A 21,548-nucleotide genomic window follows, 5' to 3' on the forward strand; every position below is an offset into this window, starting at 1 on the left:
ATCGCATCCATCAATGTTAACAGGAGTTAAACAAACACACTGGGACACTAGGGTGGAAAGATGGTAAAGGGTTATCCTCAAAGAAGATACATTCCCAAGAGGTGGCTTTGAAGTCAATAGATGTGGCTTTAATGAGATCTGCAGAGCAGATGGAAAGCTTGTATTCAAACTGGTCCAATGCCAAAGACTGCTCACCTGCCCTTCTCCTGGCCCAGTGGTTCTCTGACTGAATGACAATTGATTTCCTTTTGTTCTATGACCTAGATGTCTCAGGGCTGAATAATCCTGATCTAGGCAACAACTCACTTCTGCTCACCTGTAATAGCAACAAAGTCACTGAAGTGACTTAAATTGTTGATACTGCCTCTGAACTAAGCCTGCAGGTCATCTGTAAAATCCTAATTCCAAAATGTAACACTCCCAGAAACTATAAAAGGCAAGAGCTATAATCGACAGACAGCTAGTCAGTCATCCCATAAACATCTGTGCTGGAGGCATTAGTAAGGGAAACTGCTAAATCCAGTCTCCTACTTCTCCCTTCAAATATAGCTACATAAATAAAAGGGGTTCACTTTGCATTACCAGGGACAATTCCGATCAAGAAACAAGCAGATTCCGATCAGTTATAAAAGGGGCTGTCTGTTCAGAATAGAGTTATTCCAATATTCATCAAGCTAGAATAGTAAAAAGTCACCTCACTAAGGAAGTTACCTATACAGAGACCCATAAAATGAACACACACATGCATACATACATGCTGTTTTGGCATTAAAACTCTGCATAGATCAAAGATTCACTTCAGTAATCAATGTTTCAATCAAGCCCTGTAGCATGTAGAAGTCACACAGAAATCCAACCTCCAGCAATCGGAACATGTGCTGTACAGTACAGTACTTTTCTGAAGTGCATTTGATGCACTCGTTAGTTGCTGCTGTTAACAAAGCACTAGGCTTAAGACTGTAGAAAAAGTGAGACCTTACAGTGAAAACTCTACTACACGTATATATTAGGAATATTAAAACTAAGACTCTAAAGATTCTTTTTTTCTTTTAAAGTCCATTTCCAAAATGCATTTTAAGTGCATATTGTGCTTTTTCTGTGTGCTCTTAAAGTCACTACTACCATTCTTCAATTGACTTCCAATTCTTACATTAACTTCGGCAGAGAAGCTAACCATGGAAAGAAAGCAAAACCCTAGGCAGCATTCGACAGGCAGACACATCTTCCAATTACTTTAAGACCAGTATTACAAAAATAGGGCCTGATCCTACACACACACACACACACACACACACACACACACACACACACACACACACACACACACACACGAGTAATCTTTACCCATGTGCCTAGTCCCATTGGGCTCAATGGGATTACGTGCATGAGTACAGGGTTTCAGGATCAGGCCCAGAGGAAAAGGCCAATTGCTTACAGTGAGATTAACCAGGGCTCCCAAGTCACTTCCAATGGCTTTCAAATGCTGCTGAAACTATTGCCAATATCACTAGCACTGTAAAAAGTATCAAATGTGTTGCAGAAACTGCACAGGAGGGGGTATGGTTACTGAGGTCCACTTGCTTAAACAGGATGGATCTCAGTAGAGAATTTAAACAGAAACTGGACAGTAAAATGCACAAGAAAGAGTCATATATTTTAGCTGCATTCGGGGGGGGATGGGGGGGACATAATCACCCTGCATTTTTAAACAATTTATTGCATAACGTCAGGATATGTGACTAAATATATTTCAGGCTACACTGAAGACAAAAACTCTTAAATCTTAAGTATTAACGATACTGCATTGTGAAAAGGGGGAAAAATGACAGTGCTTTGTTAGTAATTAATATAAATTAGTATGTTTTGCTTTTAATGAAACAAATGGCCTAAACCATGTAATTGCTAAAACAACCTAAGTGATATGAAATGCTGGAATTTCATGTTTGCTTACTTCCATCCAAGAGTCTCCAAGACACTTCATTGATGCACTATTATTTTAATGCAAATTACTGCAAAGATAACAACACGTTAAGTGTCCCTGTATTTCCTGATTTATGTAAGTCAATACATGTTAGGCTAACTTCAACAATTCCCTTTCAGTGATAAATACCAGGTGGGGCAAACTCCTCCAGATTACTCCTGGGGTCTAATCATTATTCCACAGGTTTTGAAAAGACAACATATAGAAGAACTTCACGTAAAACAGTTCCCTCATATATATATTTTTTAAAACATTAAGATAGTGCAACTTTTTAAAACACATTTTTCACAACACAAATTAACTCCTTGCATTCATCTAATTTCTCAACTTTACACCTTGGCACACAAAACAGGAATTTTGATTCATATAAAAAAAATTCCACGCCTTGGGAGAAAAAAGCAAACTGGCCGATTCTTCTCCCATTTACCTAGCAAAACTTTCTTCTTTCTGCCATTCAGTTAATATAAAACAGGCTGTACAAGCCTAATTTCTGTGCTAAGTTTCCTTTTAGAATTAAATAATTCAAATAGTTTATTTTAAAAAAAAATATATTTTTCCCCAAAACACTGCTCATGGCCAAACTGAATGGAAGTTTGTATTATCTCAATCCACTTTGCATGCAACTCCCCTGAAAGGAATCAGAAACAAAGAACTGGTTTGCACGTTTGGTTTTACTAAGTTGTACCACGTGTAACTTAACAACATTGTGCCCAGGAATGTGGGGATTTTCCTCCACATTCCTGTTTGATTCTCTTGTCTTCAGTTCAAGTGCACCTGGGAAAGCAACTTAGACAAGATTTCCTGGTTTCCTGTCTTTGCCTTTAATAGAGACTATTGTGCTCTCTGAATTGTTCTGCTGAAACTGATGTCTGCTCCCCCTCTGTGATGAAGGAGGTGCATTGCTGTGCTGGTGATGGAAAAAAGAGGAGCCTGGGTAATTACCCATGACCTCACTGTATGTTGGGGGTGGCCCTTCCATCCTTCCATTACTGCTATAGTTGGTTGCACTTATGCCCGAATTGCTGCTTGGTGGGCATGGGCCCCCATTGTACATTGAAATGTCTATCAAGTCACTGTCAAAAATGGTTCTGTTGGGTGGTGCCCTGACAGACTCTCGATTGAGTTCCATCTGCTGTTCTGGGTCCCGGAGCTGCAGCGTGCATGGCCCTTGGTACGGTGGTGGCTCTTCTCCATCAGAGAGGGAGATGGTCGGAGGAAGGTCAATCTCGTGCTGCATGTAAGGGTAGGTTGGCTGGAAGCGACTGAAACGGTCCCTCTGCATGAATGATGGAGTGGTAAACCTGTCCCTGGACCTTGGGGCATACATGATCTGAAAAAGGGAAGAGGGAGCTGTGAATCCACTTCCAAGCATCACCCAACAAAACATCATGAGTATTAATTATTTATCAAGAGCCAACAAAGAGAAAATGGTCCCTGCCTCAGGGAGCTAACAAGCGAGCTCAGATACAGATTAAACAAGTCAGATGCACATACAGTCACACACCGTTCATGGAGACATACACAAGATAGCTTTAATCTAGCTAGTTTGGGCACCAGAGCAATGAAGCTTCAGCAACACTTGCTTCAGCACAGGCTATACAAGCCTTCCCGGAGCCCATGATAATTACTTGTGTGGCTAACCTGTGCTGAAGCTCATCCTGTTGCAGCTTCACTATTCTGTTCTCTGAGATAGCTAAACCAAAGCTAGCTCAGGGATGTCTACACAAGCTGCAATCACACCCTATGATTGCAGTGTGCAGACACTTGCCCATCAGTGGTGGTGTGAGCTGGAGGCGGGATAAAAATCCAGAAGTAGTAATTTGTGAATGGCTTTAAAAATAAGGAGTGTTCCCTAAAGGGTTTTCATCCCCTACCTCTTTGTCAAGTGATAAAAATGTTCGGGGGGCGGGGGGGGGGGGAGAAGGTTCTAGTTCTTTAAACATAAAACATTCCAGAAAATTTATTTCTGTTTCCACCCCTGAAATAAATTAGTTGCGAACCTCAGAAAATATCCCACCATTGATTTTTGGCAATGAGAGCCTTTCTTCCTAAACAGATTAAAATCTTGCTTTGTAGGGGAATCCAGAGGGTCTTTTTAACCGAATTGAAAAAGGTCCAAGACATTCCACCATGAGAAAATGTCATCTGTTTCCTTCTACTCAACGCTTAGCCAGGGCCCCAATCCCTTACTCCAGTGCAGAATCCTACTGATTTCATACAGATTTTGTGTGAACTTACAATTTAAAGACAATGATTCTCACAGGCCTAAAGTTATTAAATTATTGTTTTACACTTTTGATCTATATTAAAAAGACATAATTAACCAACTCGTAGGCAAGCCAACCAAACAATGGTTTTTGAGGGAGGGGAAATATATGTTAGAAGCAGTAAAGCAAATCATTGAAAGTTACCAAGAAATTAAGCATTACCTCTGAAGCACCTTGTTGTGACACTGAGCTGTCTGAAGGCCACAAGCACCCTTCCTAGCAGGAGAAAGAAAACAGAAAAGCATATTAACTTCTTGCATAACGTTAATTTCAATGGAAGAGAACTTTTCAGAACTATCAGCTTGCACCAGTTGGTTACATTCATCAAAAGAAGCATTATTAAAAAGTAACCTATCACTTCTTCTACCACTGAAAACTGAACTCAGAACTCAGCCAAAAACACAGAAAGCAAACATAAGTGCGACATTCAAGTTAAACCATCTTTAAAATTTGCTTTTTTTCATTTAGTACAAGCTTGCACATTCAGCTGTTTTCCTTGAATTTCACATGACTTTCCTTATCTTTCTTGTAATACTATGGGCTACTACTGCACAAGACTCAAATGGTCCCCAACAGAATCTAACGTTCATGATCTCATTGGTTAGTCTCTCTCTCATGCCACAGACACGTAAAATAATATTCTGAACCCAGGATCTCTTTGGCCAACCCAGTGTACAATTCTGATCATTCAGGGTAAGCAAGGTTTCACCCACCAATTTCCATTTCTCAATCCCTTTCCCCAACTATCTTCCTGTTAAGGATTTTCTTTTGTATGCCACTAACACATTTTTGACACTTTAGAACATTAAAGGCAGAATGACAGCACGAACAAAAAATAAGAAAATGTCAATAAGGGAAAAGTGCTTAAGGTATATTGTTATTTCATTACATTTTTATTTTCAGCGCAGCAATAACTACCTTGATGGATTTATTTTACTTGAAAATATCACAGCTGAAAGGAATACAGCTTTAAGATAAATCCGAAAGGGACAAGAGAAGCTGTAAAGCACAGGTATTCAATCGAAATGTGGCAAAATAAAAATGTTATTTCTAAGAAGTAATTGGCTTTGCTGAAGCATCTCAGTCATGATAACTTTCCTGGAACTAAGTCAAGTTCTGTCATTATACAAATATAAGAAATGCCAGTAAAAGGAAAAAGCCATTTGTCCCTTTTGGGTTTATTGTAAATTTCACCTTCCCGCTTTTTCACCAAGCCCCTCAATCCTCCTCTATGTAGAAAGCCTGGGAGCTCACTCATTTACATACTGTCTTCTTCAGTCCCATTCCCTGGTACCTTACAGCATGTTTACTCACTTTGCAGCAGCTATTCTGCCTCAGTTTCCCATTGCTCATTTTTAGCCTTTTCCAATGTGAGAAATGTGTACCTGCTTTCCTAATCCCTATGTGATGATGCGGTTCTGGCGGGACCCAACTGAGAATGCCAATTCAGGACCAATTGCTCAAACAGGGCAGTCACAGCCCCAGGCTGGGGTTTTTCACCTCTAAGGCAAACCAAACCAACCAGACAAAAAGGACTTCGGTTTCACCCCACTGGCTAACCACAAGTCACACATGCAATTTCCTTAGACACTCCAGTCTCCCAGTATCACCACCAGTGCCACCCGTCCTGGGGATGAATGATTATGAAAACCAACACCCCAGTAAAAGAAAAAGGTTCTCTCGATCCCAAAGGACCGAGCCCCAGACCCAGGTCAATATACACATTAGATCTTACCCACAAATCATGCTGTTGCCAGTCCTTTAGAATCTAAAATCTAAAGGTTTATTCATAAAAGGAAAAAGATAGAGATGAGAGCTAGAATTGGTTAAATGGAATCAATTACATACAGTGATGGCAAAGTTCTTAGTTTTTGTTAGTTTGTTTGCCATTTATCACATGGACTACAGAAATTCTATATTTACTCTAGGTTTTCTTCGATATCATTTAAATAGATTATCCCCCTATTCCACCCCCTACATTTAAATTTCAGGGCTGATCTGTCTGTGATACTCTCTTTTTGTCATGCACTATGGGTGTTTACAATATTACGCAGCAAGTCTGGCAGACAACCAGAATGAGAATCCTGATCTCAGTTCAGTACTGTACTTTCTCATGGCTTATCGTCACTACCCTTGGATGCTAGTGAAAGTTTGTTCCATCAGGTATAACCAACATTAAGGCTGTTCCCTTCCATGTACATAACATGAGGGCACTGGGATGGACTTGCCTCCACTAGCAAAGAGCGTGGGAGAGAGAAATGAGAGTTTAAATTAGGCGAAGGAACCCAAGCAAAAAGGTCTAAGGCTGGAAACCCCACCACTACTCCAAAGTCCAAGGCAATGTTCCCAGTAGAATATACGTTGAAAATGTTATGTTTGCATGCTTACAGTAGACAGGCATATCAGACACACAGACACTAGTGACCGCTGCTAAGTCAAAGCACTCTCCTTTCTTTCTGAAACTAAACCCGTCTACACTGTGCACCTTACAACGGCGTGGTTGTGCTGCTGCAGCTGAGCCATTGTATGGTGCGCTGCGTGGTCGCTCTTTGACACCAGGAGAGAGCTCTCCCAGAGACAAAATAAAAACACCCCAACGAGCGGCAGTAGCTTCGGTGCCGGGATAGCATCTCCTGCCAATGAAGCGCTGTCCATACCAGCACTTTTCGTCATTAAAACTTCTGTCATTCGGGGGGATGTTTTTCACACCCTTGAGTGACAAAAGTTTTAACAACGGAAGTGCAGTTTAGAGATGGCCTAAGATTAATCCCACTCAAACTGTGCACCTATTGGGTTTCTGGGCCCCCAACTGTGCAGCCACGCTTTTTGCAGATGACATTTTTCTGCACGTAGTTTTTAATTTTGACCCTAGGTGGCAGTAAGAGGTTGGAGTTCAAGCCTCAGTCTTCTGTTTTTAGGATCAGACAACACACACTAGCTCTCTCCACAATCTATTTCTTCTTTGGAGGCACAGACTGTCATATTTCTTAATGATCGCCAACACTTCCCCCTTAGAACATAAGCAAAGCAAAACTGTTGTATGCCCCAATAGAACAAGCAAACATTACAGCAAGATTTCTCTCTCCCTTAGAGATCCTGAGTGCAAGCACAGTGATGGTGTTCTGCACAAGGCTGTGCAATGACAATGGGATGGTAAGGTGAGAATTAATCAGGGAAAGAACTGCATTTATACTTGTCTTCTGACTAGCTACAGCTAGCAGAAATAATGACTATGAATACACTTAAAGCTTTTACATCCTTGGACTTCACTGTACATTACTGTAGAAGCATTAGCTAACCTTCAACTCGTCCCTTAAGGTGAGTGAATATTATTATCCTCACTTTGCATCTGCAGAATAAGAAATGACCTCCTCAAGGCCCCTCATTGAATCAGAGGCAGATTAGAATCCCAGAGTTCCTTGCTGCTTGTCCTTGGATTATTTTGCCCCCATTAAAGGAGATGCTGTGCCTTTATTAGCTAGGCTTCAAACAATAATGGCCAGAACACTCCAATAAACGAGTAACTTTTTAAACAAAATGTTGTGGCTTTATGTTTACTTGTATCACAAAATCACCAAACAATTTCTCCTAACTGGCTACCTCTGCTTAGCAACTCACGGGCTAGAGCCCTCTTTCCGACAGTGGGACCGGAGAAGGTGGCATACAAGACCCAATTCCTCCCACCTTACGGATGAGGGAGAAAGGCAACTCAGCCCAATTCAAATCAGTGTCCCTTCTTGGAGTATACCTTGAGGAGAAGCAGAGATGAGCCAATCCCCTGGCACGCCAGCAGCAATCAGAGAGCAAAGACGATACAAGTTCAATCCCCTCCTGACAGCTTTGGAATACTGCAAACAGCAAGGCCAACGCTGCACACAAGAGCTAATAAAGAGGGCAATAAGGGTGAACTACATTGCTATGCTCTGGTGATAAAGTTATACCGTTGGCACTTATTTCTTGCGGCTGTTATCTGGGAGCTTATTCCCACTGGGTTTCTTTTATTTCTGAAGTTAAAATAATGGAAGAAAAAATAGGTAATGCTGGGCTGCCAGCAGCGGATAGACCTAGTAATGCTAATGCAATAAGAAAAGGAAATACAATTTAAAAGGGATCATTCAAAACTAAAGTTTGACATCACCAAGCTAATCCCTGGAGTTTTCATATTATTGAACAGTTTCTTTTGTTGTTGTCATCATCGTTCCACGCAGGCCAGGACTGCTGTTTGTTGCTTTTCTCCTGAATTGGCTGTTCCAGCTAAATTCAGGAAGAGCACAGGACTTTCACAATTGCTTTCCTGGAACAGTATCTCAGAGTACCAGATAGGCATTATCAATATACATACTAATGAAAGCTGACTGGCTCTAACAGCTCTGCCTCCCACAGACATTGGAAGCAGGGATGCTGGGGCCAATCATTTACCAGTGCCTTGCATGACGCATGTCTCCTGGGGCATTCTGCAGGGGATTTTTTGCTGCCAGGAGTGGGCCTGGGGCAGTGAAAGTGTTCAGAACTCTTTTAACGTCCATTTTAGATCAGTGGTGCAGAGAGAGAGAGAGAGAGAGAGAGAGAGAGAGAAATCAACATTGGAATGTCAGAAGTTTGCAAAATGTCCTCTCACATGTCGTTTTCAAAATCAGCTTTCTTCCCATGTCCCCACTGACAATGCTGCTTATTCCACTATGGGTTAACCACCAGAGGGGAATATTTATATTTAGTTCCTGGCCTTGCAGATAGGAGAGCAGGGTTGCCACCCTGAGCCAGTGTCTCTGGTTACATTCTCATGGAATCATTTTGATTTACCAAGAAGGCTGAAATTTCAATTCTCACAGGACATCGATCCACAACTCTCTGTTCCATAATTTAGATCCAAAAAGACGCTGGCTTCACCATAGGCTGGTGTACCCCTAAAAGGTCACTGTACAGCTGTGTTCTTAGAACCCCCGTACGGCTGATAGAAGCAGTCAGCAGCACATAAGATGTTACAGAGTATGAAGCTGGCTGATGGCACTCTGCTAGCAAACAGCATTGGGCCTGCTCCTGGCTGCGTGAGCACTAATTTCCTTCCCACAAGATGGTACATATTATATAACATTTGCCTTCCCACTCACCTTTGATTTTGTATCCAAGCACTGCTTATCCCACTATTGGTTGACTAGCAGGGGGAAACATTTAATATTTGTTAATCATAATGTCTGTACAATTAAGTACTACCTTGCCATTTTAGGTCACCTGTACAATACAAATCCAACCATGTCAGGGAGCCCATTTACAGCATGGCTGTCCCTTAACACAGTATAACCCTGCAGCATAGTGAGACCTAACTCTGTCCTTAAAATCATACGAAAGTTTGAGTTATTTCCATTATGATTTGAAGTCATGGTTATGTTCCATCTACACTGAAGAACAGTGTTTTTAGCAGATAGCAGGACTGGTTATGTAGCAGAACCTTAAACATCTGCCTGAAGCAAAACTGCTATGGAAAAATCATGTATCTGTGGGTCTGATTTTGACACATGTGATGTTTTCAGCACATTAAACAAGACAATTTAAACATTAAGGAGAGTAGAGGAAAACCTGGAGAAGAGTAAGACAAAAGAAAAGAAAAGCAGAGAATTGATGGGTACACTGGACAGCGCATTTCAACCTGAACACTGAGACAGTTATCAGCATTTTTTTTTTTTTAAAGAGCCAGTGACTTTCCAGGATTAGTCCCTTTTTGTCCTTTGAAAAGCTGGGCTGTCAGTTTTGACAACTCTTGTGATCTGATTGTATATCATGATATTTGGTGTTATTTTTAATGCCCAACTTCATGAATCAAGAGATTGTATGAGAATTCCAATTAAAAAAATAAGTAAGTTTCTGGCCCTCAAGTTTGCAAAGAAAATCTTGAAAATGTGAAGCAAGTGCATTCTCTCTGTAAAAACTTCAAAATCAGAAGGCAAATAAAAATAACCCAAAATGCTTTTTTTTTAAAAAAAGATCCAATGACTTTTAAGCGAATCTCATGATTTTTAAACCCTTGAGGCTGGCAATAATAGAAGGAAGGGTTTTAATCTATTAATTTAAATCATGGGTTTTTTTGGAAAGACCTAAATAAAAAACATGAGGAGCTGGGTTTCTAGTCTTTGTGGTGTCAGAAACCTATGTGATCTAGCTACAGTTCAGACATTAGCAGCACCAGGACTGGTTGTGATAAACGGAGCAAATCTAAGACTTATGCAAATATGAACTCATATGAAAATACCATCAGAGCTGTCCAGTGTATAGAATTCAAATTAAAACAAAAGGGGCTAAGATTCTGCCCGCAGTTACATCTGTGCAACCTCAATGAAGTTAATAGGACTGCCTGGATGTAAGGAAACAACAGCAGAAATTGGACAAAGTTCATTGAAACAGAGAAATGATCAACTGCATAATTTTATTTTTAAAAATAATTCTTCTATGCAAATACTGAACTGCAACTCTTTTTAGTTACCGCTGCTCAGAAACAGCAAAGGACTGAACCAGAGTGATGTGCACCTTCTTTAGCACTTAGCAGTCAGTAAGTATTCTAAATCCATTCTCAGTCTGCGCACCTTAATCATTGCTCCCATGACAGAGAACCCAGTTATTATCATCAATTAAAAGAGAACAAGACCTGCAAAATACTTAAAGAGACACTTACAGGTTGAAAACCTATATACAGAATTTAAAAAAAAAAAATCTGTGACTTCTGTTACTTTTTATCATTGAAGCTGTTTGTTTATCTTGGGCATTTCACTCAGTTTAGACAACTAAAACAGACTACTTATTTTCAGTGTTGGTTTACACAATAGTGCATTTTCTGGTTTTCATGAACTGGCACAATCCTTCACTTCCTGGACTGTGAACATTGCTTATTGTTTTTAACATAACTGTTTCTATTGCAAATTCTTTCCAGTTTTATAGACATGTGCCTAAGGATACGTCTACACTGCAATGTAAGCCCAGGGTTAGTAGAACTCGAGTTAGCAGACCCTGGGTTTGCTAACCTAGTGTTTGAGCATCTGCATTCATTTGTAACCCCAGGTCAGGAACTGAAACTCTGGATCCCAACCTGGGGCGCCAGCATTTACACTGCATTATGTTGACCTGTGTCCAACCATCCATATCCCAGATTTCCTAGTGCCCTTCCAAAATATGGCTGCTCTAGCCCTTTGTTTGTGGTGCAGTGTGGAAAACTTAACTGTCCAGAGAACAAAGGAAGTCGGCCCATGGGATTGTGGGATATTTTTGGAGGATTCCTACAGCATGAAGCCAGTAGGGCTGTGTCTACACTGCAAAGCAACAGGGTTTAAAACCTGGGTCCCAGCTTGACTCAGACCCTCCACCACCGTGGGATCCTTGGACTTTGGGGCCGAGATCTGGGTTAGCACAATTGCAATGTAGACATATCCCAAGTGTTTGCAGGATCAAACCTGGAACTGATCCAAAGCCCAATGAAGTCAAAGGGAGTGTTTCTGTTGACTCTGTGAGCTTTGGATCAGGCTTTAGTTAGGGACTATCCCAGGAGTGTCACCTGTTGTGCCCTACAAAAATAGCAAAATCATTTGAAGTACAGTTTTTGGCTGAATAGAAACCCAAATGAACAACAACGATGGCAACCCCATCCCAGAAACTTTCTTGACTCTTCCCAGCCACTAGCCTGGGATTGTCATTATTTAAAACGGTATCATCAACCAGAAATGTAGTTATTATTTTAAAAATGAGTTAAAAATTGTTTCAGGCATGATACCTGCTCCTCTCTTCCCAGTGTCAAATTACATTTTCTTATTTAAAAAAAGATGTTTTTCTCTCCATAGTTCCTATGACCAAAGCCCACCCAAAAAACAGGGGATATTGACTATAAAAGGGAAATCTTGAAATGGACTATTGTACACATTTGAGAGCACTAGGCATTAAAAAAGGGGGGGGAGAGAAAAAATATTTCTTAACCTCCTCTAGTTATTTCAGCCCTTGTAGCAACTGTAGGTAAACAATCACACTTCTGTCTGAAAAAGTTTAATAAAGTTCACGGTGTCCATTTAAGAAAAATCCTCAAATTAGTCTAAATGATTTCTCCAGACAGTAAGAGGTATGTGGGAGAAAAGTTTTAGGAGCTCTGATTTTGTTTTAAGCCAATTAGAATACAATATTCCGGGGGTACCTTCTGAGAGGGAACATGTCTACAGCATGTACTCTCAATAAGACAGTTTCTCTCCTCCTTCTCTTAGATACAAGAACAAATAGATCCCCCAGATACCAACAGAATGTAGGTGGTCTGTAAAGAAGAACTCCAGGGACTATAAGTTTACCATATTTCAGGATGGTTGTCTTCTCATGACACTAACATCATAATGTGTGTGTTGGCAGGGAATATATTTTGAGATGCTTATAGCATCTGTTGGCCCATGCTATAGGATATAAAATAGCCCACTGAACCAAAAACGTGCAAAAAAACAAAGAATGCAATTTGTCCTACCAAAGAAGCATTTACTAGGGCCTTACTACATTGTTTTAAAATGACACCATGAGTGAGAGGACCAGGTGGAACAGTGGATCAATGCTGACTTAGGTCACCCGTTTGATAGTGTCAAGCTTAGTCCCCATTCACCTACAAATACAAAATCACTCCACAAGTTGAGACAGTGTCTCTCTCCGCTCAGAAGAGGCCCATCACCAGAGCAGCAGGGGCTGGCACTGGTGGGGAGTGAGAATGCTATCAATGTGTCTAACCCTAACCAGTGTAATTCATCCATCATTTCCATCAATAATAACGTCACTCAAAAACATAAAACTGGGACTTAATGCAATTTTTTCCCCTTTGGATCAACTGTATAACCATGTTACAAACAGATGTAAAAAGAAGCAAGTTCTTGGGTGGCTCAGTCGGCTGGAAAGGGGACACACCTCCAGTCACTTGTCTGAAACCAGCCCAATGCAGTAGTGGTTGAAAGTCATCATCATCTGATGGATATTGGATGCTCAATGGCATGTGAAATAAGGTTGTGTTTTCAACCCAGTTCCTGAGGGGGTATGCTGTCTTTATCACAAAAACTATGATCATAAACATTCTTACTGCCAACCTGAGCTCAAAGAGTAAGAGCTCAATGGGCACAGGTAGCAAGCTCTCCTTTCACCACTAGAGGTGCTCTAGAAAACAGAAGAGAGACATGGGGTTACACGCAGGACCTTGGGTCTAAGTGTCAAATTCCTGGCATAAAATTCTAGCCCCATTGAAGTCAATGTGAGTTTTGCCATTGCCTTTAATGGGCACTGGAAACATGAGGGGCATTAGTAGGGGCTGCCTGCCTGCAACATCTCAGGACCCTCGATACCACAGCTGCATGTACTGCAACATGAAAATGACATTAAACTGAACAAGAGTCCAGAGGAACCACAAAAAGGCAATTACTCAGTTACTGGGACCCATCAATGTCAGAATTCTCCTCAACTGGGGGATATATCATTTTCCTGATTTAAGACATTTGTTTGATGCCTTTCCACCCTCCAGATGGCAGAGACAAGCCTGGGAGTGGAAGGGAATTACCTGAGAGAAAAATGTCAGGCTTTTCACATTCCCCCCAGTAGCTTGTAAGGAGCTAAGGCTGCTGCTGCCTCTGCTGTATCTATTCTAAGGATAAACAGGAAATGACAAATCTTCCCAGGTCATCACTGCAACACCTTCTGTAAGGTGAAAATTTACTAAAAAATTTCGGTAGAAGCAGTAATCAGGGCTTTCACATTCTGACACCACCAGACAAATATGAAGCATGAAAAAGCTGCTATATAAAACACAGCAGTGCCTAAAACAGCTGTGCAGTGAAACTCTAAAATTGGGCACTGATTTTTTTTCATTAATACACACAATGGCAAAAAACTAACTCACTAACAGAGAATAATAAAACTGATGCCAGAAGTTTTTCATGTGGCTGCCTATAATCAGAAATTCATGTATTTTTAAGCTCTGAAAGAGACTAGCATGAATGAGGAGGAGGATGGGATGAAGGAGGTTGGACTTACCGGCTGCAAAGTTTCTTCCTGCCTCCTGTTTTGGCTCTGTCGGTTGATGAAAGAGCGTGTTGAGAGTTTGTAATGGTTCAACAGGCAGATGATCACTATCACCATAACAGTTATCACCACGATTATAATGATTATCTGAACAAACTCCAGTTCAGCTGAAACAATGAAAGGGAGAAAAACCATCAGCCTGGACACAGAACATTCGTTTTCTGCAACAATACTCTGCAAACATTCAGTTTCTCAACAACTGTCTCAAGCTATTTATTGATGGCCATTTTAAAATGGATTAAAATATCAGTTTTGTCAAGAACTCTGCACCCCAACCAAAATGCAGAAATCACATTTAAGCACTAACAGAGTTTAGGCCATTGGGTAGCTGCAAATCAAAGGTTCAGAGACTTCATGATGCACTCTCAGTGCAGCCTCCACAAAGGTAATTCTTCCCGAAGAAGACGCAGTCCTTTGGAAAATATAATGATCCCAGTGGGAAAAGCTATTTTGTTAACACCTTACAATGTGAGGACAATCCTGGGATCTCCAGCAGCAGCAGAGCAGATACTGCAGAGAGAAGAATCAAGACTTTGTTTCCAGTATCTCAGTCATGCTAACAATTTGCAGCTGATAGAACATAACTGAAAGAGTTAAAGTCTTTGGGGAAAGCCCAGTCTTTAACTCGATCTGCGAACTCAGATAAAAACTACAAACTGCCTGGTCTTCAGTAGGATTTCATCTTGAGTTACTGAGTTCTGGTACCCCAAACTAATGCAAAGTCCAACATGGCTAAAAATGAAAGCCAGCACAGGCAGGATTGAGGAAATGATGTTATTTACAATATAAACATTACAAAGTCTGCCATTTTGGCAAAAGACTAACTCGTACCACCAAAAACTTGTTATTTAGATGCAAAAAGTTCCCCCACTTACACCCATGCAACCCCACTGGCTTTACTGGAGCAGCATGGGTGTGACTAAGGGAAGAATTTGCCCTTAGGAGTTATGCATTTGCTTACATTTCTATGGAAACAGTGCATCACTCACAAGGGATGCTCCAGTCTTCAAAGAGAATGTCTAATCTATGGGAGGACATCTTTAGCTGCCATGCAGGTAAAAGGAGAAAAGGGCACTTCTGAAAAATGACTCCACCTAATTAGATGCCTAAATAAGGATTTAGAGCCTAAATTTAGGATCTCGATTTTAAAAATCTTAGCCAGGTAAAAAAGAAGCTAATAAAGTTAAAAAAGCAGAAATTTAAATGCACTGGGGGAAAAACAAGGACTTTTTTCCTTTTATATCTTTCTTTTCCAGGGTGATTTTTAAAAGTTGAGTGAAAGGAAGATTGCGATATGTATTCTTCAAAATATCCTGTATTGCAAATGAAAGCAAACCAAGCTTTTTAGCTTCTAAAATCTCTTCCAAACAAAACCATCACAAACCTTCAGAAAATGCAAAGAGGCAAGCACACTACAAGGTTATCAGTGCTAGCAGTAGTAATACCTGCTATATCTGCCTGTGCTACAGGGTTTTGTTACTTGTCAGAAGTTATCAATGAACAAGAGCATACAAACAAAAGTCTAGCAGCTTAATTTCATTGCCAATCACAGTAGGTGTAACTGAAATTATTCCAAGATCAAAAGTTCCTTTAACAATGCAATTACATTTTTAATTTATTTTTGCTTTTCAGTTAAGTATAGACCATTCATTAATAACACAATCAACTCCTACACACACTTTCATTTTTCAGTCTTTTATAACCTCCCATTACTCCTGCTAAGAACACCATATACAACAATCAGTTTGTCAGTTTTTTCTCAGGTCATTGTACTGATAGCTAAAACATCTAAAAGCATGGAACACAGAAATTACTGATGTGTTTTAGGATAAGGTCACTTTGCCTTAGGTCACAATTGCAGGTTACCAGCTTGACACAGAAGACAGTTGCTATACTACAGAATATATAAAGGCTAGATATTTGAGCATCTCCATACCCACAACTTTTTTTTTTTTTGGGCCTATATAATACTTCATTACCGTGGAAACTGTGAGACTGTTGCTAAAGGGCAACATGCAAAATGAGTAATGTTGATTTAGAGACTTTCCTAGAATGTAGAGATCACTGGAATGACATGTTAGTTCTATATCTGCCAAGGGCCGAGTCTTCCAAATGTATCGAGGGCCCAATATTTCTATGAAAGGGCAGTACCTTTTTTCCCTGAATAAATGTTTCAGGATCTGAATCATTTGAGAGACTTACAGATGAAAAAATACAATCAAAATATGGTCACATATAATAAAATCACAGTATATTCTATTACAGCATGTTCACACAAACTCTTTCCATATTTGGTTTTATGATGCAAATATGAAAACAGAGCATAAGAAAACACTCCATTAGATTTTCAAGGGTAGCAATTTCTTTTCAAAGGGTGGTTGTGGGGGGGGGGGAATATTTAATCTTTTCCTGTACCCAGTTTGTCCCCCTGCCAGTTATTAGAACAGAAGAAAAAGGACAATAGCAGAAGTAGTCTACATTTATTGACACAACTCAAGGCAATTAGTGCAGTTTTTGATGTATGCCAACATACAGTCACGTACCCCCACACACTCCACCAAGGCTCCCCAGTTAATGGCAAATGTGAGAGGCACCTCCCCCTAACCACCACCACCACCCACATCCCCTAGTAAAGCTTTTCTTCAAAAATTGAGCATGGAAAAAATTATATCTACCCACCCACACACAGGCATAAAGGAGTAATACAGTTTTTCCAGGGGAATACTTATTTTTTACTTCACAAATATGCAGCAAAAAAGGCAATTGTGTATTTATTGAGAACACCATCTTAGGAGAATAAATTAAGAATAGAAGAGGGGATACATTAGCTTATTTGTATTCATGTGGGTAGAAATGCCTGGACCATTCTCCTAAAGAGATAGTTGTACAAACAACTGTGTGCATATATAATAGAGTCCCTTCTATTTATACACCTCTGCTTATAAGAGTAGCTCTGATACAGCAATATTGTAACTTGGCAGATCAGACAGAAGTCAGAGATCAAATTTACAATAAACTGATTCATGCAAATTAAATACATATTTAAAAAATACAACCAAAAACTGGAGTACCTTTTTCCAATAACAGGTCTTTTAACTGAGCATCCTTCAACGCTGTACTGTTACGCAGTTCACTGGACATAATCGTGTCCTCTGGAAAAGGGAGTCAAGCCTCTCTGTGAACCCCCCAGCACACACAGCATCATCAGACAGCCTCAGGTAAGTTCCACGCCGTGAGGCAATATCCTCTTGAGGCCGCTCACTCAGAGTTGCACAGTTACAGCTAGCTTATTTTCTGTCTGTGTGTGTCTCTCTCTCACTCCACTATATATCAGCAGGGCCCAGCCCAGGTGCTAGACAAAAAGCTGTGCTCAGACCACAGACTGTGGCTACCAATTATCAACTGCCATCAGCAGAGAGCAAAATGTAATGTAACAGGAACTTGGTGCTGTTGTGGAAATAGATAGTCTCTCCAAGGCCTCATATCTTCAGGCCAGCTGAAACGGACTTTTACTCTTGTTTACTCAAAAATGTACATACATAGACTGCGTGTATATTCATATATATGTATACACACACACACACACACACACACACAGAGAAAGAGACAAGGAAAGAGCTAGCATTTCAACGCTGACTAGTACAATCTTTTTGCTTCAGACTAAACATAAAACAAAAAAGGATTTTTTTTTAAATTAAAGAAAAAGAAAACCTGTAAAGCCCAACCAAATCGTTTCCCCCTTGATCTCTGTTAAAAGTCTTGTGCTATGTAAGCCTTGAGGGGAGGAAAATGGGAGGGAGGAAGGGAAGAAAATGAGCGAGAGAGAGAGAAGTCAAAGAACGATGTATATCTTACCAGCGCCACACAGAGAACAGCTTCGTAGTTGTGCTGCTTTGCTCTTTAAACCAAGATTAGTTGACACTCAGAGGCTTCTCATTCTTCCGCATTTCTGATCCAGCACAATATGTGCGTCATTCCATGCCCAGAACACTGCACTCACTACTTTAGTCAAGACTGCGAATGCTCCCTCCCTCTGTCTCACTCTTTGCCAGAGGTCTCCAACTATTGGGAGTTGCTCACACATGCTCTTTTAACTAAGCTCCGCATTGGAAACTGAGGATGTCATAAGCACACTGGGAAACACACTCTCTCTCTCTCTTTCACACACATACAATTTTCTACTGTATGCTACTAATGTAAGCATAGTCGAAGCCTGGATGGAGACAAAAACACTGTACTGCTAATCTTCCATCCAAATCACACTCTGTGAACAATACAGTCATTTTCTCTGAACCGTATCAAGTGAAATAATGTTAACAAAAATTGTTTTAATTGACATTGGGTATGATACTTATTACATTCTATTCAGACATTTTATTATTTCTGATTTATCAACACTTTTCCCTTGTATATTCTGAGTGGTTCTAAATTTATACATGCCAGCTGTTGAAAAGAGAATATACCCATTTAAGCAATGTATTTGCTATTTTTCCTCTTTATCCATCCAGACTGTGCTCTGTGTCCAGCTCACTCCAATGGACTTAAAAGGTGTCAGTGAAAACATTTATCAACAAACGTATTTATCCCAGGCCTTTCCAAGGCTGACACGTACAGAGCCATATAGAAGACACCTTTAGAAACTACCTGCAATTTTGTTATGTTATGTTTTAGAGAGAGTGATAGTGTAATTATGGCTTACAAAAAATAGGGAAATATCCTGGTGTAATGTTGCCAAAGAACAACCATTATGAGAATTGTTTTGTAGCTAAAATAAAAGTTTTTTTCCATTTTTAGTTTTGAATACTGGAGTAGCCACACTAGATCTGACCTTTGTAAATTAAATCAATTCATCCGCTTTCCAAATTTAAAGGAGTGGGAGAGAGGGAAGAATAGTAGTTTCTATCCACATTCCATTTTTAACAAGTTATTGGCATGTCTTGTTCTTAGTACTGCTTGTATGTGCACACCTATAGTTAATATTCAGTAACAGTGTTTCACCTCTGCCAGATATATAGGCTGACATATGACTGTCCTCTAGTAGCTTTTCAGCTCACTATTTTAAAAAATGCTTACAGAACCCCTAAATATGCCTGAATAGCCAGTTTGGTCAGTCTTCCTTCCTCCCATTAGTAATACTATTTATTTCTATTGCAATAGTGACCCGATCGATGTACCATCTGAGACTGGTTCTCCATCATGCTAGACACTGTTCAAACACATGAGCACGAGACAATCCCTGCCTGACCATCTCACAATCCAAACAGACAAGACAGAAAAGAGTGGAAGGGGAAACATAGGTACAGGGAAATGAAGTGACTTGCTCAAAGTCACACAGCAGGTCAGTGAGACTGGGAATAGAACAGGTCTCCTATCTGCTAGGAACAGAACAGATTTCCTGATCCTAATGCCTCCCTGATTGCCTGGATTTGTAGTTTGTTAGCACTATATATTTTTTGTAAGTGCTGATATTCAATACTGCCAGCCCTATGGCCCTGGTCCAGCAATGCACCTGAACACACACACACAACTAAAGCACACTGATTAAAATAGTTGTAGGTTGGTAATGCATTGCAGAATATGAATTTGAGATTTATTACTGTAAGAATGTCAAGGATTCATCTTGCTTAGAATATATACACACCCACACCCATGTATATACTGCATTAGGGGTGTGTGTGTGTGTGTGTGTGTGTGTGTGTGTGTGTGTGTGTGTGTGTGTGTGTGTGTGTGTGTGTGTGTGTGTGTGTGTGTGTGTGTGTGGTTAATGGAACATTAGAATAAGTTTTAAAACATATACTCCTGAACTGCTGTCCAACTTGAATATTATCAACTGCAGCATTGCTAACAGTAATGAGCTACAGCAGTAGTAATAGAGGGAAGTAATACAATACAGGTCAATTTAAAGTTCAGAATCTTATCACTGGCTTTATAGAATTAATTCTATAGATTGACCTATACATTTTATATATCCTTGTTGTGTGGTTTTGTAGTCTTTCCTTTTGTGGGTCATCTGTGCCCATTAACAGCTACTATTAAGGTCAATCGGCATTTCCATTATGAATTCCTGTATCTAGGGATTTATAATTCAGCTATAACAAATTTCTCTGGGTTGAAACTTGCCGCACAAAATATCATCTTTGGACTTAAATTTTAAAATGACAAAGCTGACTTCAGAGAAACTTGGTTTGAAAAAATAAGTGGGAAATAAATTTATTCGGCAGTTTCAAATGCTTCCCTCCTTTGCTCTCCTGCAACTGAAGAAACTGCTTTGAATGTTTAAGTGTCTCATGTTTGAATGGGTTTCTCTTCCAGTACAGAATAACTGCTTTTGTCATGATGAGAATTAGGTGTGCAGAAAGCCTGATATGTCAGTTTCACCTATGTATTTAAATACTGTACCCCTCAAAAAAACATTATTTTAATTAAATGTTATTGTGCATGTGCATGCACCACCCACGACATCATTATAGCATATTGTATCCATACGTTCCTCTGAATAATATTGTGTTAATGAACTATGTATTAAAGAATCCTGAAGTAAGTGTTTCTGTGTTTCTGTGTTCTGAACCATTAGGGGCAACTAACAACAAATTAACTAGCAGTAGACATTTTGTAAGATAGGCTCTTCTGATGAGGCTTGGTGGACCTACAATATCCTACCATTCCCTTTATTTGAATGAAGATTCTGTAGTGAGCTGTATAACTAGAACATGTGTTCCGGTGAAAGTGCCCTCAAGTAGTAGGGTTGCCAATCCTCCCGGTTTTGCTGGGAGTCTCCCGGAATTGGGCTCTATCTTTGAGAGACTACTGAAGCCAAACCGGGAGATTTTAGGCCGCTAAAAGTCTGGCGGCGCAGCAGGGCTAAGGCAGGCTCCCTACCTGGCAGCTCCCGGAAGCAGCTGGCACATCCCTGGGGTGGGGCAGGGGTCTCCACGCACAGCCCATGCCCCAAACATCAACTCCGCAGCTCCCATTGGCCAGGAACTGCAGTCAGTGGGAGCTGCGGGGGTGGTGCCTGCAGGCAGGGGCAGCACATGGAGCCTCTGAATGCCCCGCAGGGGCTGCAGGGATGTGTTGGCCACTTCTGGGAGCTGCCTTTGGAGGCCCGCTGCCTTTGCACCATGGGAACAGGAGTACCAGAAGCTGCCTGAACTGTGGCCTCACCCCCGCTCCACCCCTCCCCTTAAGGGTGAGCGACAGGGGTTAGGGTGTGGAGAGGAGAGAGTGGTGGG

At 40.5% G+C, this 21,548-nt stretch overlaps 1 protein-coding gene across 3 annotated transcripts in view; it reads right to left on the reverse strand.

The window, feature by feature from the left end:
• Positions 1-1,980: 1,980 nt before the first annotated feature.
• LDLRAD4 (low density lipoprotein receptor class A domain containing 4) overlaps positions 1,981-21,548 on the reverse strand; it is a 430,910-nt gene continuing 411,342 nt past the window's right edge. The window contains exons 1-4 of one of the 3 annotated variants that reach the window (XM_030552692.1): positions 18,172-18,360; positions 14,269-14,423; positions 4,411-4,464; positions 1,981-3,311 (exon numbers count right to left, since the gene is read on the reverse strand). In XM_030552692.1, coding sequence (XP_030408552.1) covers positions 2,769-3,311; positions 4,411-4,464; positions 14,269-14,373 — 702 coding nt within the window. In that variant the 5' untranslated portion in view covers positions 14,374-14,423; positions 18,172-18,360 and the 3' untranslated portion in view covers positions 1,981-2,768. Of the gene's footprint in view, positions 3,312-4,410; positions 4,465-14,268; positions 14,424-17,387; positions 18,138-18,171; positions 18,361-21,548 lie in introns of those variants that run through there. The other 2 variants (XM_030552691.1, XM_030552690.1) reach the window with 2 other exon arrangements.

This window comes from Gopherus evgoodei, chromosome 2, assembly GCF_007399415.2.
Source record: "Gopherus evgoodei ecotype Sinaloan lineage chromosome 2, rGopEvg1_v1.p, whole genome shotgun sequence".
NCBI classification, from domain to species: Eukaryota; Metazoa; Chordata; order Testudines; family Testudinidae; genus Gopherus; species Gopherus evgoodei.